The sequence below is a fragment of the Equus caballus genome, chromosome 10, assembly GCF_041296265.1.
Source record: "Equus caballus isolate H_3958 breed thoroughbred chromosome 10, TB-T2T, whole genome shotgun sequence".
In the NCBI taxonomy this organism is placed as follows: domain Eukaryota; kingdom Metazoa; phylum Chordata; class Mammalia; order Perissodactyla; family Equidae; genus Equus; species Equus caballus.
This window is the reverse complement of record NC_091693.1, coordinates 17,614,309-17,631,435: the sequence shown is the minus strand read 5'-3', so window position 1 is coordinate 17,631,435 and position 17,127 is coordinate 17,614,309. Positions and strand designations below refer to the sequence as shown.

Below are 17,127 nucleotides of genomic sequence, written 5' to 3'. Positions count from 1 at the left end.
CGCCCACCCCTGGCAACCACTCCTGATCGTTTCCTTCTCAAATGACTTCTGCACGCATGCCGGCGCAGGTACCAGCAGTTCATGCCTCTCACCGCGTGTGGCGCTCCAGCGGCCGGATGAACCACAGACGTCGTTCACATGCCTGCTGAGGGACGTTTGTGCCATCTCCACTTCAGGGTATTATGAATGAAGCTGCTATACATATTTGTGTGTAGGTGGCAGTGTGAACACAGATGTTCTCTGGGGTAAATACCAGGGAGTGAAATTGCTAGATCATAGGGCAGAGGAGTGTTAGCTTATAAGAAACTGCCAGGGCTGGCCCTGTGGTGCAGTGGTTACCTCTGCACGTTCTGCTTTGGTGGCCCAGGGTTCGCCGGTTTGGATCCTGGGTGCGGACATGGTACCCCTTGGCAAGCCATGCTGTGGTAGGCATCCCATGTATAAAGTAGAGGAAGATGGGCATGGATGTTAGCTCAGGGCCAGTCTTCCTCAGCAAAAAAGAGGAAAATTGGCAGCAGTTAGCTCAGGGCTAATCTTCCTCAAAAAGAAAAAAAGAAAAAACAACTGCCAAATGGTCTTCCAAATTGGTTGTATCATTTTACATCCCCTTACATTCCCACCAGCTGTGCCGGAGAGTTCCATTTGCTCTACATCTTTGCCAGCCCTTTATTTTAGCATATCTGTTTAGAATATATTTAATATTAATATATTTAATTGAGGTGAAACTCACATGACATAAAATTAACCATTTTAAAACGAACAGTTCCGTACCATGTAGTCCATTCACAATGTTGTGCAACCATCACCTCTGTCTAGTTCCGAAAGGTTTTCATCACCCCAAAAAGAACCCCAACCCATTCATTATTAAGCATTACAGTTGAAAAGACCCCTTTTCCAAATATGGCCATATTCACAGCTTGGGGGGGTTAGGACGTGCACAAATACATTTGGGGACCACCATTCACCCCCTACCCTGCTCTTTCAGTGGATTCTGGGGATGGGGACAGAGAAGGCTGCGATGACTTCCTCGGAAGGTGGTCCTCGAATGTGTGTGCCACAATTGTTACTAATAAGATATTTCTCACCTAGCAATCGAATCTTCTGGAAGTCTCTTAGAAGTCATTTTCCTGACAATCAGTGGGTCATCCCTTACCCATAAGCGAGCTTCCACGCCAAGCTCAGACACGACCCTTAAATAATACCCCTGGGAACACTTCCCGGATGTTTGCAAAAGACCCACCCAGGGGGCCATGAGCTGCTTTCCCTCAAAACAGCATTCGCCACGCCTTGAGCCTGGCGAGGATCTCTTAGCAATACTATGAAACAGCTAAGATTTGGAGACTGTCAATTGTGTCAGTAAGGATGGGCGAGGTGATGCTGCAGAGAAACACGCTCCCAAATCTCAGTGGCTCGTTCACGGGTCCGCGGGGGGTTCTGCCCATCCGTCACTGAGGGACCCAGGCTGACTGAGGCCCCGTCCCTGGACCGACTTAGCGGCGGTGAGGGCAGGTGGAGAAGAGCCCACTAGCTCTCCTAAATGCTTCCTTCCGAAAGCCACGGACTTCACTTGGGCTGTGTTTGCTTAGCTAAAGCGAGTCACAGGGCCGGCCGAGCTCGAAGGGGTGGGGAGGTGCAATTCTACCGCGTGGCCAGGAGGCGGCGAGCTGGCGCCGCTTGCAGACCAGCGCTAACGTCTCCCCATCGGCCCTCGCCAGCTCTCCCGGGCATCCCTCACTGTTGGAGAGGCCTCGCCGGGGGCCGTGTTGCCAGCTGAGGAAGCCTGGCGGCCTGGAGAGGGTGTCCCTCGTAGACCTCCCACTGCGGGGAGCATCATCCTCCCGAGGCCTCCGCGCCTGCGCCCTGAAATCCACCGCCGGGTGGGCGCGGAGGCCACGCCCCCCAGGCTGCTCCAGCCAATGAGTGAGCGCGGCGGGGGGGAGGACCAGGGATGGAGGGGAGAGAGCCACCTGGTGTCTCTTCTGAAAACGCTAATCCTATGGGATCCGGGCCCCACCCTATGACCTCCTTTAATGTTGATTACTTCTTTAAAGGCCCCTCTCTGGATACACTGAGGATTGGGGCTTCGATGTAGGAAACCGGGGGGGACAACTCAGTCATAGCACCCACCCTGCCCCATCCCGCTGGCTCCCCCATAGTCTATTTGAAAAGCAAAAGGCTTCTACACATTCTTTCTTTTTTTTTAGATTTGTTTTTATTGAGGTTGTGATAGTTTACAACCTTGTGAAATTTCAGTTGTACATTATTACTTGTCAGTCCTGTCTAGGTGCACTCCTCCACCCTTTGTGCCCACCCCGGCTTTCCCCTGCTAACCACTAATCTGTTCTCTTTGTCCATGTGTTTAACTTCCACATATGAGTGGAGTCATACAGAGTTTGTCCTTCTCTGTCTGGCTTATTTCACTTAACATGATACCCTCAAGGTCCATCCATGTTGTTGCAAATGGGATGATTTTATCCTTTTTTATGGCTGAGTAGTATTCCATTGTGTATATATACCTCATCTTCTTTATCCATTCATCTGTTGATGGGCACTTGGGTTGCTTCCACGCCTTGGCTGTTGTAAATAATGCTGTGATGAACATAGGGGTGCATGGGACTCTTTGAATTGCTGACTTCAAGCTCTCTGGATAGATACCCAGTAGTGGGATGGCGGGGTCATACAGTATTTCTATTTTTAATATTTTGAGGAATCTCCAAACTGGTTTCCACAGTGGCTGCACCAGTTTGCATTCCCACCAGCAGTGGATGAGGGTTCCCTTTTCTCCACAACCTCTCCAACGTTTGTTATTTTTTTACACATTCTTTCTTATTTCTTCTGGTAGTTACACCATGTCTCTTGAAATATGTCAACTTGAGGTGTTTCTTGTCGGCTCCCTGCTCCCTTCCCTCTCCCTTGCTTTCAGGCTGTTCTTGTGACGTTAAGTTCTGTGACACCTCAGTCTCTGTGTCTTATTCTCTCAGCTGGCGCCACCCATTAGAATATTCCAAGCAGCCAGCCAGGTGGCATAGCATTTAAGTTCATGCACTCTGCTTCAGTGGCCCAGGGTCTGCGGGTTTAGATCCTAGATGTGGACCTACACACTGCTCATCAAGCCATGCTGTGGTGGCATCCCGCATACAAAACAGAGGAAGACTGGCACAGATGTTAGCTCAGGGCCAATCTTCCTCACCAAAAAAAAAAAAAAAAAAAAAGAAAAAGAAAAAGAAATCCTAGCCCTAATGGAGCCTCCTGGGAAGCCACAGGGCTGGCCCCATCTCTAAAATTTCCCATCTGGTCAGGACCAATGGTTCAGGCTTGGGATGTCCTGAGCAGAGAGTGGAGGTGGCCATCCTAGGTCCCTCTGGCCCAGCTTCACTCTGAGGAAGGAAGGCCATTGAAGGGGGGGTGACCAGTCCCCCGGGGGAATCATCCTCGGGCACATGATCCTCTGTGAAGGAAGGAATTTAGCCCTTCCCAAAGGGAGGGCGGCCGTTGCCCCCGGCTCCTGGGACGTAACTGAGCCCGTGGAGCGTCCAGCCTGATAAGAGCGTCTTGGTTCCCCTGGAGGCCTTGGGCCAGCCGGAGAGTAACAATGTGCCTTGGAGTGGGGGCTTTGGGTCACATGACATCCACTGACCTCTGGAAGGGCTGGAGACTGAGGCCACCCACGTAGACAGCCAATCAGGTTGATGTGACTGACCCCCCAGTAAAGACTCTGGGCCCCGGGGCTGGGGGAGCGCCCCTGGTCGGCTGCACTCCATGCATGTTGTCACACATCGTTGCTGGGAGATGTCAGCTCTGCCCACGGCCCCGCAGGGAGAGGACGGCTGGAACCTTGAGGTCTTCAGGGCCCCCGGCGCCCGCCTGAGCACCTCTCGCCTTGCCGGTGGTAATCTGGACCCCGTCCTGTAACAAGGAGCGACCGGGAGGGCAATGGCTTTGGGCGAATTCCGTAAGTCCTTCTAGCAAATTATCAAAACTCACACTGGGGGCCGGCCCGGTGGCGCAGTGGTTAAGGTCGCACGTTCTGCTTTGGCGGCCCGGGGTTCACTGGTTCGGATCCTGGATGTGGAGAGGGCACCCCTTGGCATGCCATGCTGTGGTAGGCGTCCCACGTATAAAGTAGAGGAAGATGGGCACGGACATCAGCTCAGGGCTAGTCTTCCACAACAAACAAAATAAAAAGAAGAAGAAGAGAGGATGCTTGGCAACAGGTGTTAGCTCAGGGCTAATCTTCCTCACCAAAAAACAAAAAAAAAGAAAAAAGGAATCTCAGAACCAGAGTCACAAGAGGAAGATGGGGTCGCCCAGAGATTGCTGTGCCACTGAAGTAGGAACCAGGCTCCTGAGCAGGACCCCCGGAGCCTGAACTTGGCGACCCTCCCTCAGGGTGCCACCAGAAGCCGGTGGGGAAAGTCGTCTTGCTCCCACTGCCTACCGACTGCCGGAAACTAGGAGGAAACCAGCTGGCGAGGGGACGGAGAAGCGCAGTTTGCAGGCCTCGAGCCCGAGGAGGTCGGGAGGGCGGTGAGGGTGGGCCTGAGACGCCTGGCCTGTGCCTTTCGAGCCCCAGGCGGCTGCTGGCTGCGAGCGGCTCTAGGAAGCTTCTACTCGTGGCTTCTCACACTCGGAGGGGCCCCAGCCCTGCCCCGTGGTGTCCTCAGAGTCACAGCCCGACTGTCAAGGGGCGTCTGCGAGGAGGACGTGGGATGAGCTGGGAGAGGAGAAGGCAGGGGAGCAGACCCCTTCCCGGCAAGCCCTGCCTCTGCCTGGGCACCTCCCACGTCCCCAGGGAGCCCCGGGAATCTGAAGAGCGGGCTCTGAGCCTTTCCCTGGAGGGGGCTCCGAATCCCCCTTTCCTTTCCCACAAACTCGCTTTATCCAGACTGTTGCTTCTCCTGCACCTCAAGGACAATCCGATGTGTCTTCATGAAAGACCATGCTAAGACCAATAGCCAGCTCCAAGCCAGCCGTCATGTAAATGCTAAGCCCACCCACCACATCTTGTGGGAGAGGCACCCAAGAGAGCCTGGAGAGGGGAGTGGATGGATGAGTGTCCAGGAAAGACCCCGCTCTCCGGGCTCCTGCCAGGTGTAGAGGACACAGGGTTGCCCTGTATGGTTGTGCAGGTTTCACACTGCACAAGGACATCACGCCTAAAGGGGTGCCATTCACATCGTAATCATTGCAGCTTTATAGACTGATGATGACGATTTTCTAGCAGGTGGCAGAAAATTGTCTTGTTCTAACCAAATCAGTAGAGTAGGATAATTTTCAGATACGTGGAGAAACTAAAGGATAGTCTTGATCCTTGCGTGGTCTGGGGGCCAGGGAAGAGGGAGGGAAAGGAGGAGACTGTGTGAAGGGACCCCCCAAGAGTCACAGAGGGAGGGAGGGGCTGGCGGCCTGAGGGGGTAGATGTGAGGTCTCAGAAGGGGGAGGTGAGGGGTAGGTGGGGGTCAGAGGGGCAGGGGAAACAGGGCCCCATCTAGAGCCTTTTGCGCCTGTCCATTTCATCTCCTTGTGCCCCTTACTCCACGGCTTGGTCACCAAAAGTGGGCAGAAGGTCTGTAAGTCATAAGATGAAGAAGTTCTGGCATCGAACGCACGGGGACTCGAGTCAACAACACTCTATCATAGACCTGGGAGCTGCTTCCAGAGTGGATCTTAAATGTTTTCACCGCACACACACCAAAAACAGCGACCACGTGAGGCGGCGGGTGGTAACCGAGGTTGCCACCGTCATCACGTCACAATATGGACCGACATGGAGTCCTCGCAGTGTCCGTCTCCGTCTCCACCTTCCACAATGTTCTATGTCAAGGACGTCTCAGTAAGGCTGGGGGAAAAAACCCAAATGACGTTTCTTTTCTTCCCCCCCAGTTATGAAAGCAATCTTCATGGTAAAATCTCTTGGAAATCTCCCATTCCCTGAAAAAGCAGGAGGCAGAAAATAGTACCCAGCATGCCCCAAGCCAAGATATTCAGATTATTGTCCCAGGAGACCCTGTTCTCATCCATGAGCCCTCCTCTTCCCTGGCTTCTCCCCTTCACTTTCTGGAGCGTGTCCTTGAAGTCGTTTCTACAAGGAGAGACTGCGTGGACGTGGGGAGGATGTAAGGCTGACTGGCGCTCAGACGGCTCCTATTCAAGGTTGACGAAATTCCAGAGCCTGGTCCGAGAAGGCCCCGTCTCCAGAAGTAGCACGAAGGATATCGGGACCGGAGGAAGCCACTGCCTCCCTCCTCGCCACAGAGACGGAAGCCGGATGTCCGTGTGGGTCGCAAACTCGTTCCAAGGATCTGATGGGATAAAATGTTCATCTGAGAAGCCTCGTTGAGCTTTCCATCTTGTCTCTTGTGCTGTGTGTAGTCACGTGTCAATAGTCAGAAAAGTTGTCAACTTGTCCTATTTCCTTCCTTTTTTCTTTCTTTCTTTTTTTTTTTTGCTGAGGAAGATTTGCCCTGAGCTAACATCTGCTGCCAATCTTCCTCTTTTTGTATGCGGGTCGCTGCCACAACATGGCTGCTGACAGATGAGTGGGGTAGGTGTGTGCCTGAGAGCCAAACCCAGGCTGCCGAAGTGGAGCTCACTGAACTTAACCACTAGGCCACCAGGACTGGCCCATTGTCTGGTTTCTTAATAGAACTCTGTCCTTGGAAGCATAATCTGAATGAAGTGGCCTTGTCAAACTCCCAGCATTTTAGGAATTGTTGCCACACCCTTTGAAAATATCCTCCAAAATAAATGTGTAATTTTTCTTTTTTTGGTGAGGAAGATTGGCCCTGAGCCAACATGTGTTGCCAATCTTCCTCTTTTTTTTTTTCTCCCCAAAGCCCCAGCATATAGTTGTATATCCTAGTTGTAGGTCCTTCTAGTTCTTCTGCGTGGGATGCCGCCACAGCTCGGCTTGATGAACGGTGCTAGATCCACACCCAGAATACAAACTGGCAAACTCCGGGCCGCCAAAGTGGAGTGCGCAAACTTAACCGCTATGCCACGGGGGTGGCCCCTGTCACTTGGATTACCATAACAACCTGGTGCCCCGGGCAGGATGCTGGAATCGGATGAGTTCAGGTGTCTCCATCAAACCCCAAGACGGTGCTGGCCCACAACTCCTCCTCAAGTTCAGCCAAAAAAATAGCAGGCAAGTGTTCGGCTAGATTTACTATTGAACCGACAAATCGAGCGTCGTCTCGTTTAATCCAGGACATCCTGCAGCCTCCCCATGTTTAGGGGAATTCCTCGTCTGGGCAGCCTTGGCCCTGAAGGAGACTTGGCTCCCACTTCAAACACTGACAACCACATCTTTACTTTCCCACGCCCCTGGCATGTGAGCTGGGCTTGGCCAATCAGATGCTTCCCTGCGGGAATTTGATGGCAGCGCTGAGAAGCAGGAACAGAGAGAGGGGAGTCTGTCTGGGTGGTGCTGGGTCAGACATACAGCTTAGTGGTGGACTGGTTAGCTCCGGAAAGGGGATTTGAGCTGTGGTCTTCCTTGATTCTCCAGCCTTCCTGCGACTCTGAAGACTTCCCAATATCTTTCCAGTAAGCTAATTTTCTGTTTGAATTAGTCAGCATTAACAGGGATGCCATGTACAGTTGGAAAGGTTGTAGACTGCTCAAAAGCAATCACGTGGGCAAGTGTGGATAGAAATCCGGCTTCTGTTAGGCTCGGCAAGCCCTGTGCCCTCACATGGGGCTGTGTCTACCTGGAGGGACCCTGCTCCTCTGGGTCCTCAGGAAGGTGAGGAAGAATATACTGTGGGCAGGGCCTGGAGAGAATGTGTCGTCTCCTCCTCCCGATGGCTCCTCCTGATGGTCCCACCTTCTCACTGCAGACCCTCCCCAGGGTCAGGCGACCTGTTACAAGAGAAGAAGCCTGGAAACAAACAATAGACTCTAATTCTGGCTCAGAAATTTGAGGGGGAGCCTGGAGAACAAGGTTTAGAAAATGGGCCGGCCCCACGGGGACCAGGGGGCAGGAGCCCTTGTCAGGGGGCCTCAGGGAAGGCCACATCCAGGTTGAGGAGGCGGAGGCGCCCGTCCAACCTGGGTGCCGGGGTGACGGGGTGAGCAGACCTCTGACCTCTGACCCTCCCGCTTCCCACCAGGACTCATGCAGCCGAGTGCAGGCCGGACACAGCCAGCGGCTCAGAACCTGGGCGCCTCCGCAGAGCTCACCCAGGGTGCTCGGGGCGGCCAGCCCTGCCATGGCCCCCGACTCTTTCCCTCTTTCTCTGGCTTCATGGTTCTCACCTCCCAACGACCACGCTTTCTCGCTCCTATAATCCACCCACTTCCAGCCTGGCCTGTCAGAATTGCCTTGGGAATTTTTACCACGTGCCAATGCTGTGCTCGCTTTAGAGTCGATTATCAGGCTGTGCCTTCTTGTTTATGTAGGTGTCAGATCTCAGGACACACACAGAGTGAAAAATGTCTATCCACGTAATTCCCCACATTAATGTACCGAAGGAGTAAAAATACATCACTGTGCTCTGCACCCGGGATTCGAACTGGCAAACCCTGGGCCACGAAAGCGGAACATGCGCACTTAACTGCTGTGCCACCGGGCCAGCTCTGGAAGTTTCTTTCTTTCTTTTTATTTTTGAGGAAGATTAGCCCTGAGCTAACATTTGCTGTTAGTCTTCCTCTTTTTGCTGAGGAAGACTGGCCCTGAGCTAACATCCGTGCTCATCTTCCTCTACTTTCTATGTGGGACGCCTGCCACAGCATGGCTTGCCAAGTGGTGCCATGTCTACACCCAGGATGTGAACCGGTGAACCCCGGGCCGCTGAAGCAGAACGTGTGCACTTAACCGCTATGCCACCAGGCCGGCCCTGGAAGTTTCTTCTTTAAAACATAAAATTAGGGGCTGCCGCATGGTGGAGCGGTTAAGTTCGTGTGCTCCACTTCGGTGGCCCAGGGTTTGCAGGTTCAGATCCTGGGCGCAGACATGGCACCGCTCATCAGGCCATGTTGAGGCAGCGTCCCACATGCCACAACTAGAAGGACCCACAACTAAAATATACAACTATGTACTGGGGGGATTTGGGAAGAAAAAGCAAAAAGATAAAAGAAGAAGATTGGCAACAGTTGTTGGCTCAGGTGCCAATCTTTAAATAAATAAATAAAATGGAAAATTTGAAATACGATTATGGCCTGAGGTAGGGGTGGGGGGAACAGGAACATCAGCACAGATGTTAGCAGAGGGTGAATCTTCCTCAGCAAAAAAATTTTAAAAAGTTCTGACACAAAAGCCAATCATTTATTTCTCTGGTTCATTGTTGGGTCTGAAGTTGCTGGAATAGTCAGTGACATCTGGTCAACTCCTGATAAAAATATATTTTTTCAGGGACTGGCCCAGTGGTGTAGTGGTTAAAGTTCACTCTTTCCACTTTGACGGCCTGGGTTTCACTGGTTTGGATCCTGGGCGTGGGTCTACACACTGCTGTGTACAAGCCATGCTGTGGTGGCATCCCACATACAAAATAGAGGAAGATGGGCACAGATATTATTTCAGCAACAATCTTCCTCAGCAAAAAAAAAAAAAAAAGAAAAGTATTCAAAAAATTTTTTTGATTGAGATATACTTGACGTATAACATTGTGTAAGTTTAAGGTGTACAGCATGAAGATTTGATACACATTGATATCTATACGTATATGTACACAATTATATATTGCAATATGATTACCACCGAAACACTGGCTGACACCTCCATCACGTCACATTAATTATTGCCTCTTTTTTGTGGTGAATGAAAATATATTGATTGTCAAAGAATGTCAATGCCGGGTTCCTCCCTCCCGTCCCCAGATACTGACTGCACTGGTCTGGGGTGGGGGCTGGAGCATTAACATTTTTTTAAAGCTCCCAGACATTCGTATTAGAGCCCCTGATCTAATCACGTGCAGACACAACCGGTTGGTGTTAAGATCTGCCTCTTTAAGAGGGATTTGTTTTCTCTGCCCTGACCCTTTCTGGCATTCGGGTTCTTTTTCCCTCCTCTCTCAGCAGCCTAAACCATTTGACCAGCCAAGAATGCGAAAAATGTGTCTCGAATGTTTTCAGTTCCCGTTTAATCCCATTTAATGCTCAGCATTCGTTGCCAGCAGGCAGGCCGTCTGGTACGTCCGTCCGAATTCCCTCCCCACGTTTAACCCCCTCCAACCCACCTCCACCTCCCGCTCCACAAAGTCCGAGCTCTTCCCAGCAGGAGATGAAGGAGCGGACGTCAAGGGGGGCCCGGGCCAGGGAAGGGGTTCGGCGGGGGGGCCGTCACTAGACGCTGGTTGACAACATCCTCTGGCTGCTAAGTCCGTTTTCCACCGAGGAGTCAGCACTCAGTCAGACCGTGCTGCTCTCCCACCGGCTCCCATCACACTTACAGTGGGTGTGAGTCCATCACTGCGGCCCACAAGACCCCAAACACGCCCCCGCCTCTCCCCTCCTGGGGGCCTTCCTCTCCTCCCACTCTCCCCATCGCTCGCTCTGCTCCAACCACGCTGGCCTCCTGGTGGTTCCTCCAGCGTGTCAAGCGCACTCCAGTCTCAGGGCCTTTGTACCTGCTATCCTCTCTTCCCGGAGCCCTCCCACCCCCCCCCCCCCCCCCCACGGCTGACTGCCTCTTGTCACTCAGATTGCTATTCACACATTCTCAAAACCTAGCGGCTTAAGACAATAAACACGTGTTATCGCACGTAGTTTCTCTGGGTTAAGAATCCCATGGGAGCAGTTTAGCTGGTGGTTCTGGGTGGTTCTGGCTCGGGATCTCTCCTGAGGTCTGGGCGGGGGCTGCAGTCATCTGAAGACCTGACAGGGGCCGGAGGGCCCACATCCAAGGACCTTCACTCGTGTGGCCCGGAAAGGCGCTGGCTGTTGGCCGGGGGCCTCAGTTCCTCTCCGGGTGGACCTCTCCACAAGGCCGCTTGAGTGTCCTGCCAACGTGGCAGCCGGCTTCCCACAGAGAAGGGGATCCAAGAGACCAAGGCAGAAGTCCTAATGTCCTTATGACCCAGGCTTGGAAGTCACCCTCTGCCACTTCCACAATATTCTATTGGTCACACAGACCAGTCATGACGGGATGTGGGAGGAGCCCTCACAAAGTGTGAAGACTGCTGGGGTCACCTTAGAGGTTGGCTGCCACACTCTCTTATCCTTCCACCTCATTGCCTTGATTGAATCTCTTCATGGGATTTTATGCTGCCTGAAATTACATTAATTATTCCTTTGTCCCCCTCCTCCAATAGCGTCATGTCCACAGGCACTGGAATACATCATTTTCTTTGTTTTGTTCACTGCTGTATCCTTAGCGTCTCAGAGTTTGGTCCACTGTAGATATTCAATAAATATTTACTGAATTAATAAAGGGAGAACCGATGTTAGGGGGTCAGGAGGCCAATCCGCGGGCTGGTTTCAGCTGTCCCGCTGAAAAGATAACCAGGGTTTGGATTAGGGGAGGAATGGAGAGAAATAGAGAGCTGTTGACGGGGTCACCCATCCTTTTGCAAGTTTCCTGTCTCTCCCTGATATAACCCATCCTCCAGAGGGAGGCAGAGTGACCTTCTTAACAGAGAAGTTGAACATTGCCTACCCCTCATAAACCCTCCATAGCTCCCTAGTGCACAGGATCAACAGTTCAAAGTGACCCAGGGACTAAACACACTGATCCTGGAGAGTCAAGATTATCAGTGCCTGGCTCTGGTTGGGGTTAGAGTGGGCAGAGAGATGCTTTTCTGGATTCAAAAGATCTCTACACACTCTAGGGCATCTCAGAAAATATGATTGTCACAGCTGCTTACAGGTAAGCAAGGAAAGCAGCCCATGACGGTAAATAATTGGCGTTTATTTTATTGTTTATATTCAGTCTCCTACACTCAAGATTTCTTGGGCCCCAGATTCTTTTTGTGGGGCTTTGAACCCTCTTTACCTGACTCACCCCTACTCATAGTTCAGGTTTCATCTCAGACACCCCCTTGCTGACCCCACATCCTGGCTGGGTGAGGTGTCCTCTCTGGGCTCCTCTAGTCCCCTGGACGTTCCCTAGAATTTACTTATTTTGCATATTTCTTGCTTATTTTCTGCCTGTCCCTCTAGAATGTAAGCTCCAAGGGAGCAATGTGTTTTCCAATCCATGAACATGGTATACATTTCCATTTATGGAGATCTTCTTTAATGTGCCTCAGCAGTATTTTGTCATTTTTAGTAAAGAAATCTTGCACGTCTTTTGTAAAATTTATTCCTAAGTATTTTTGTTTTTGATGCTATTGTAAAGGGAATTATTTTAAATCTCATTTCACAATTGTTTCCTCCTAGTATATAACCATAAAATTGGTCTTTGTATATCCATCTGGTATCCTGCCTCCTTGCTAAATTTATTTATTAGTTTTAGTAGTTATTTTGATTGCTTAGAATTTTCTACTGGAACAATCACATTCCATGCAAATATGGACAGTTTTCCTTCTTCTATCTGATCTTAATGACTTTTATTTCTTTTTCTTGCTTTATTGTGCTAGCTAGGACCTCTGAGACAATACTGGTTAGAAGTGGTGAGAGTGGAAATCCTTGCTTTGCTTCCAGTCTTAGGGGGAAAGCGGTCAATACTTCACCACTAAGAATGAGGCTAGCTGGGGCTGGCCCCGTGGCCGAGTGGTTAAGTTCGCGCGCTCTGCTGCAGGCGGCCCAGTGTTTCGTTGGTTCGAATCCTGGGCGCGGACATGGCACTGCTCATCAAACCACGCTGAGGCAGCGTCCCACATGCCACAACTAGAAGAACCCAGCACGAAGAATACACAACTATGTACCGGGGGGCTTTGGGGAGAAAAAGGGGAAAAAAATAAAATCTTTAAAAAAAAAAAAAAAAAAAGAATGAGGCTAGCTGTAGGTTTTTTGAGGATGCCCTTTATTGAAATGAGGAAGTTCAGGGCAGAGAATTTTGTCTGTTTTCTGTACTGATTTGTACCAAATATGTAGCATAATGCAGTCAGAGAGCAAGCAGTCAGTAAATACTTGAATGAATGAGTTTAAGCTGCATGGCACGGTGGCTAGTAACATGGCATTGGACTTGTCTAATTAGCTCTGTGATTTAGAGGAACTAATTTAACGTCTCTTTTCTTTCTCCTTTGTAAAACTGGGGATAATGATGACACATATCACATAGGGGAATTTTGGATTTAATGACCATCCGTGTAAAGCAAGAGTACAGTGTCTGACCCATGGTTAGGGCTCAATAAACATTAGCTTTTACTGCCTTGATTCTCTGAGCCTCATTTATTTCCTCTATAAAAGAGGGCATATTCTAATCCTCAACTGCTAGGGTTACAACGAGGAATACATGACAGTATGCACATAATATGCCTAGGACAATTCCTGGCACAGAGAAAGCCATCGGTAAATACTATTATTATTTACCAAGTCTTCTGCCTATACTGGGTGTGTGTGTGTGTGGGGGGGACATAGAGATGTGTCAATGAATGACCCAGTCCTTTGGAAGCTGATGGCATGATGGCATAGACAGATAAGCAGAGAGATCATCATGACACAGCGTGGTAAGGGGATGTGTATAAAGCCGTGTGTGGACCCAGAGGCAGAAGCCGGCTACTGAAGTTTGCTAGTGGGATCAGGTCCCACCCGACTCGGACATCAGCTTAGACCCAAAAGGAAACTACAATTGTTTATAGCAGGGAAAATTGGAAACAACCTAGGGGCTGGGATCACTTTCGGGACGTCCTTACTGTGCATCATTATGAGCCGTCAAACTTGACGCTGTGGAACGGGGGACGGGAACTGGCCGGCTGGGGGAAGGGATGGGAATTACTTTTCATTAGACCCTTTTGTATCTGGTACCATGTTCAAAATAAATAAAATAAATAAAAAATTATACTGTGGAAAAATGGTCAATGCCACTGGTCAGTGTCCATGATTTATTGTTATATGAAAAAATTTAGTTTGTCAAACGGCATCTTATTTTATCTGCATAGAAAAATGATGGGACTATAACAAAATACTATCAGTAACGGCTCACTGGTGGGATCAATGGTGAGTTTTTCTTCCTCCTCTGAGCTCTTTGAGATTTTGCAAAGGTTGTATATTAAGCACCCTGAGTTTTGTTTTGGGTTTGATTTTTGATCATTGGAATTAAAGTTATTAAGAAAAACTACGGGGGCCGACTCCATGGCCGAGTGGTTAAGTTCGCGCGCTCCGCTGCGCCGGCCCAGGATTCAGATCTTGGGTGCGGACATGGCACCGCTCGTCAGGCCACATTGAGGCGGTGTCCCACATCCTACAACTAGAAGGACCTGCAACTAAGATATACAACTATGTACAGGGCGGGTTTGGGGAGATAAAGCAGAAAAAAAAAAAAAGAAGAAGAAGAAGATTGGCAACAGTTGTTAGCCCAGGTGCCAATCTTTAAAAAAAAAAAAGAAAAGAAAAGAAAAAGAAAAACTACAAGTTCCAGCAGACATCGCGCCTCCAGCTTCTGAAGACCGGCCTTCCCCTGGCGCAATGAGCGCTGGGATTCGTAGTCCAGCGGCAGAAGCAAGGGGAGACGCTCAGTACCGGCACAAATAACAGAGGAGGGAATTACTGTTATTCTGACCAATGGACAGTACGCACTGGGCTTGAGTGGCGCGCACCTAACCAATGGGTGAACCGCTACGCCTGAGTGACGTGTGCTTCAGCCTACGGGCGGCCCGTGGGGCGGGGCGGGGCGCGGCGGCCGTAGTGCGAACCATGGGAGGAGGCTGGTGGTGGGCTCGGGCCGCCCGCCTGGCCCGACTCCGCTTCCGGGGGGCGCTGCTGCCGCCTCCGCGGCCTCGGAGCGGGGGCGCCCGGGGGTCCTTCGCCCCCGGCCACGGCCCCCGTGCAGCGGCCTCGCCGCCCGCCGTGTCCGAGCTGGACCGCGCGGACGCCTGGCTCCTCCGGAAGGCGCACGAGACAGGTCTGGGGCCGGGGCTGGGGTCGGCGCGCGTGGGCGAGGGCCCGGGAGAGCCGAGCTGCCCGCGCCGCGGGGGGCGGGGGTGGGGCTTGTGCTGGCGCAGGGCCCGGGCTCAGGGGGAGAAGGGCTTCCGTGTGAGCGCGGGGAGCGCTGGCTGCAGGAGCGCAGTGCGTCCGCAGAGAAGGGCTTGCGGATGGGACGGGGGGCCGGCTTGGCGGGGCGCAGTGGGGATCGGAGAGGTTGGTCGGGCCGGGACAGGCAGCCTTAGACGGTCGCGTCGCCTGCAGGAGGGAGGCTGCCAAAGAGGGCTCAGGGCCAGGGAGTGGCTTCCAAGGGGGGTCCGCTTTGGTGGGGCCAGTTCGTATTAAAGGGGAGACCACTCTGCATGAGGCGGGAGTGTGGATCCGCACAGAAGAGGGGCAAGTTCCCCATTGGAGGAAGAACAACCAATAGAAGGAAAGCTCGGGGCTGATTGGACGGCGAGGAGATCCAGGCTGCAGGAGGCGGGGGCTCACGTGGGGCGGGTTCTGGATGGGAGAGGACGGGTCTCTAGAGAGAGGATGGGGATGGGGTAGGGGTGGGGGTGGGGGGCTTGTAACCCGCCTAGACCGTTAGCGCCACACCGGGGACTTGAATGGATGTGAATGACATCAAGGAGGGACATACCCAGTAGCAGACGGTGGCGTTTGAGGACACCTGAAGGGGGAGTCTGGAGAGAGGCCTGGGGTAGGGGAACAGTGCTTCCCCGGGTCTGAGGGGAGGTGCGGCGGCGGCCGTGGGGCTACACGCGTAGGGAGGAGCTGAGCATGATGACCTCTTGGGGTCTTAGGTTCTGCAAGTTTGGTCCTAGATTCTCCTCCCCATTCCAGAGAGTCTGGAGTCTTTGCTGTTGCAGAGTTTCGGGAGAGGGCCTCAGAGGTGGAGGCGAGAGAGGGTTTGCGGGCCTAGGGTTATGTGGGGGGCCGCCAGGAAGAGGTGGGGATTTGGGGTGGGATGGGGCGGTGGCAGGAGGAGAAGCCCCCAGTTTCACCGTCTGGGGAGGGGGTTGTGGACAGGGTTTGAGCTGATGCTGACTTCTGCGCCCCCATCTCACCCCCTCTCTCCAGCCTTCCTCTCCTGGTTCCGCAATGGCCTCCTGGCCTCGGGCATTGGGGTCATCTCCTTCATGCAGAGTGACATGGGTCGGGAAGCCGCCTATGGTGAGTGCAGGCCCCCCTCCCTCCCCCACGGGGGAAAGTATGAACCCCCACCCTCACTTGTGTCAACCTTCCACCCCCCACCCCCACCCCTACCTCAGGGGCACTGGCCCCACCTGAGTGGGTGGCCCAGGGCATGGCTGTGGGTCTTCACCCCCTCCAGTCAGACTTCTCAACAAAGATGAGGGTCCTAGTCCCGGCCCCTCATGGTGGCCCACCCCCAGCCGGGCCCTGCCTCTGCTCCTCCAACCGTGTCTGTGCTCTCAGACCCGCCCCCACCCCTCCTCTGATCCTGGACCCCACCTCCAAGTCTAGACACCCCTGATTCCTTCTCATGACTCCCAACCTCGGTTCTGTCCTACCCCTGACTCCGCTGACCCCCCTCGGTCCCTGCGATCTGGCTCCCTGACCCTTTCCCCCACCTCCGCCCCCAGCCTGGGCCCCAGGCCCTCCCGTCCTGTCCCTTCCGGCCCATTGACATGGCCCCTGTCCTCTCCCCCAGGCTTCTTCCTGCTGGGCGGCCTGTGCGTGGTGTGGGGCGGCGCCTCCTACGTGGTGGGCCTGGCGGCGCTCCGGGGGCCCATGCAGCTGTCGCTGGGCGGCGCGGCGGCGGGCGTGGGGGCCGTGCTGGCGGCCGGCCTGCTCTGGGCTTGTGCCGTTGGCCTCTACATGGGCCAGTTGGAGCTGGACGTGGAGCTGGTGCCCGAGGACGACGGGACGGCTGCTGCTGAGGGTCCGGATGAGGCGGGCCGGCCCCCGCCAGAATGAGCAGCTGCAGGGCCCTGGGGACCGGCCCGACGCTGGGTGGCCTGGGGCCCAGGACCGGGACATTAAAACCTGACCCTTGCCTCACTCCGGATTCCAAGTGGTGGTTCCTGTTGCCTGGGGAAGGCTGGGTCTGGAGGGGGATGGAGCTAGGGAGGAGGGAGGGGACAGACGGCTGGGAGGTGGCAGGCAGGTGGAGTCACCAAGGAGAAAGAAGGAGAGAGG

At 53.0% G+C, this 17,127-nt stretch overlaps 1 protein-coding gene across 1 annotated transcript; it reads left to right on the top strand.

The window, feature by feature from the left end:
• Window positions 1-14,699: 14,699 nt before the first annotated feature.
• TMEM160 (transmembrane protein 160) lies at window positions 14,700-16,989 on the top strand. Its single transcript, XM_023649976.2, has 3 exons — window positions 14,700-14,944; window positions 16,048-16,140; window positions 16,640-16,989. Exons 1-3 carry the CDS (start codon window positions 14,737-14,739, stop codon window positions 16,903-16,905), a joined length of 567 nt encoding a protein of 188 aa, XP_023505744.1. The 5' UTR covers window positions 14,700-14,736; the 3' UTR covers window positions 16,906-16,989.
• The last annotated feature ends 138 nt before the right edge of the window (window positions 16,990-17,127 follow it).

What these genes read in the sequence shown, in the direction of transcription:
- TMEM160 (XM_023649976.2), top strand. Translation starts at nt 14,737, where the DNA reads ATGGGAGGAGGCTGGTGGTGGGCTCGGGCCGCCCGCCTGGCCCGACTC. An exon ending in CCGGAAGGCGCACGAGACAG is followed by an intron (nt 14,945 to 16,047) that starts GTCTGGGGCCGG and finishes CCCTCTCTCCAG; the next exon opens with CCTTCCTCTCCTGGTTCCGC. An exon ending in GGGTCGGGAAGCCGCCTATG is followed by an intron (nt 16,141 to 16,639) that starts GTGAGTGCAGGC and finishes CCTCTCCCCCAG; the next exon opens with GCTTCTTCCTGCTGGGCGGC.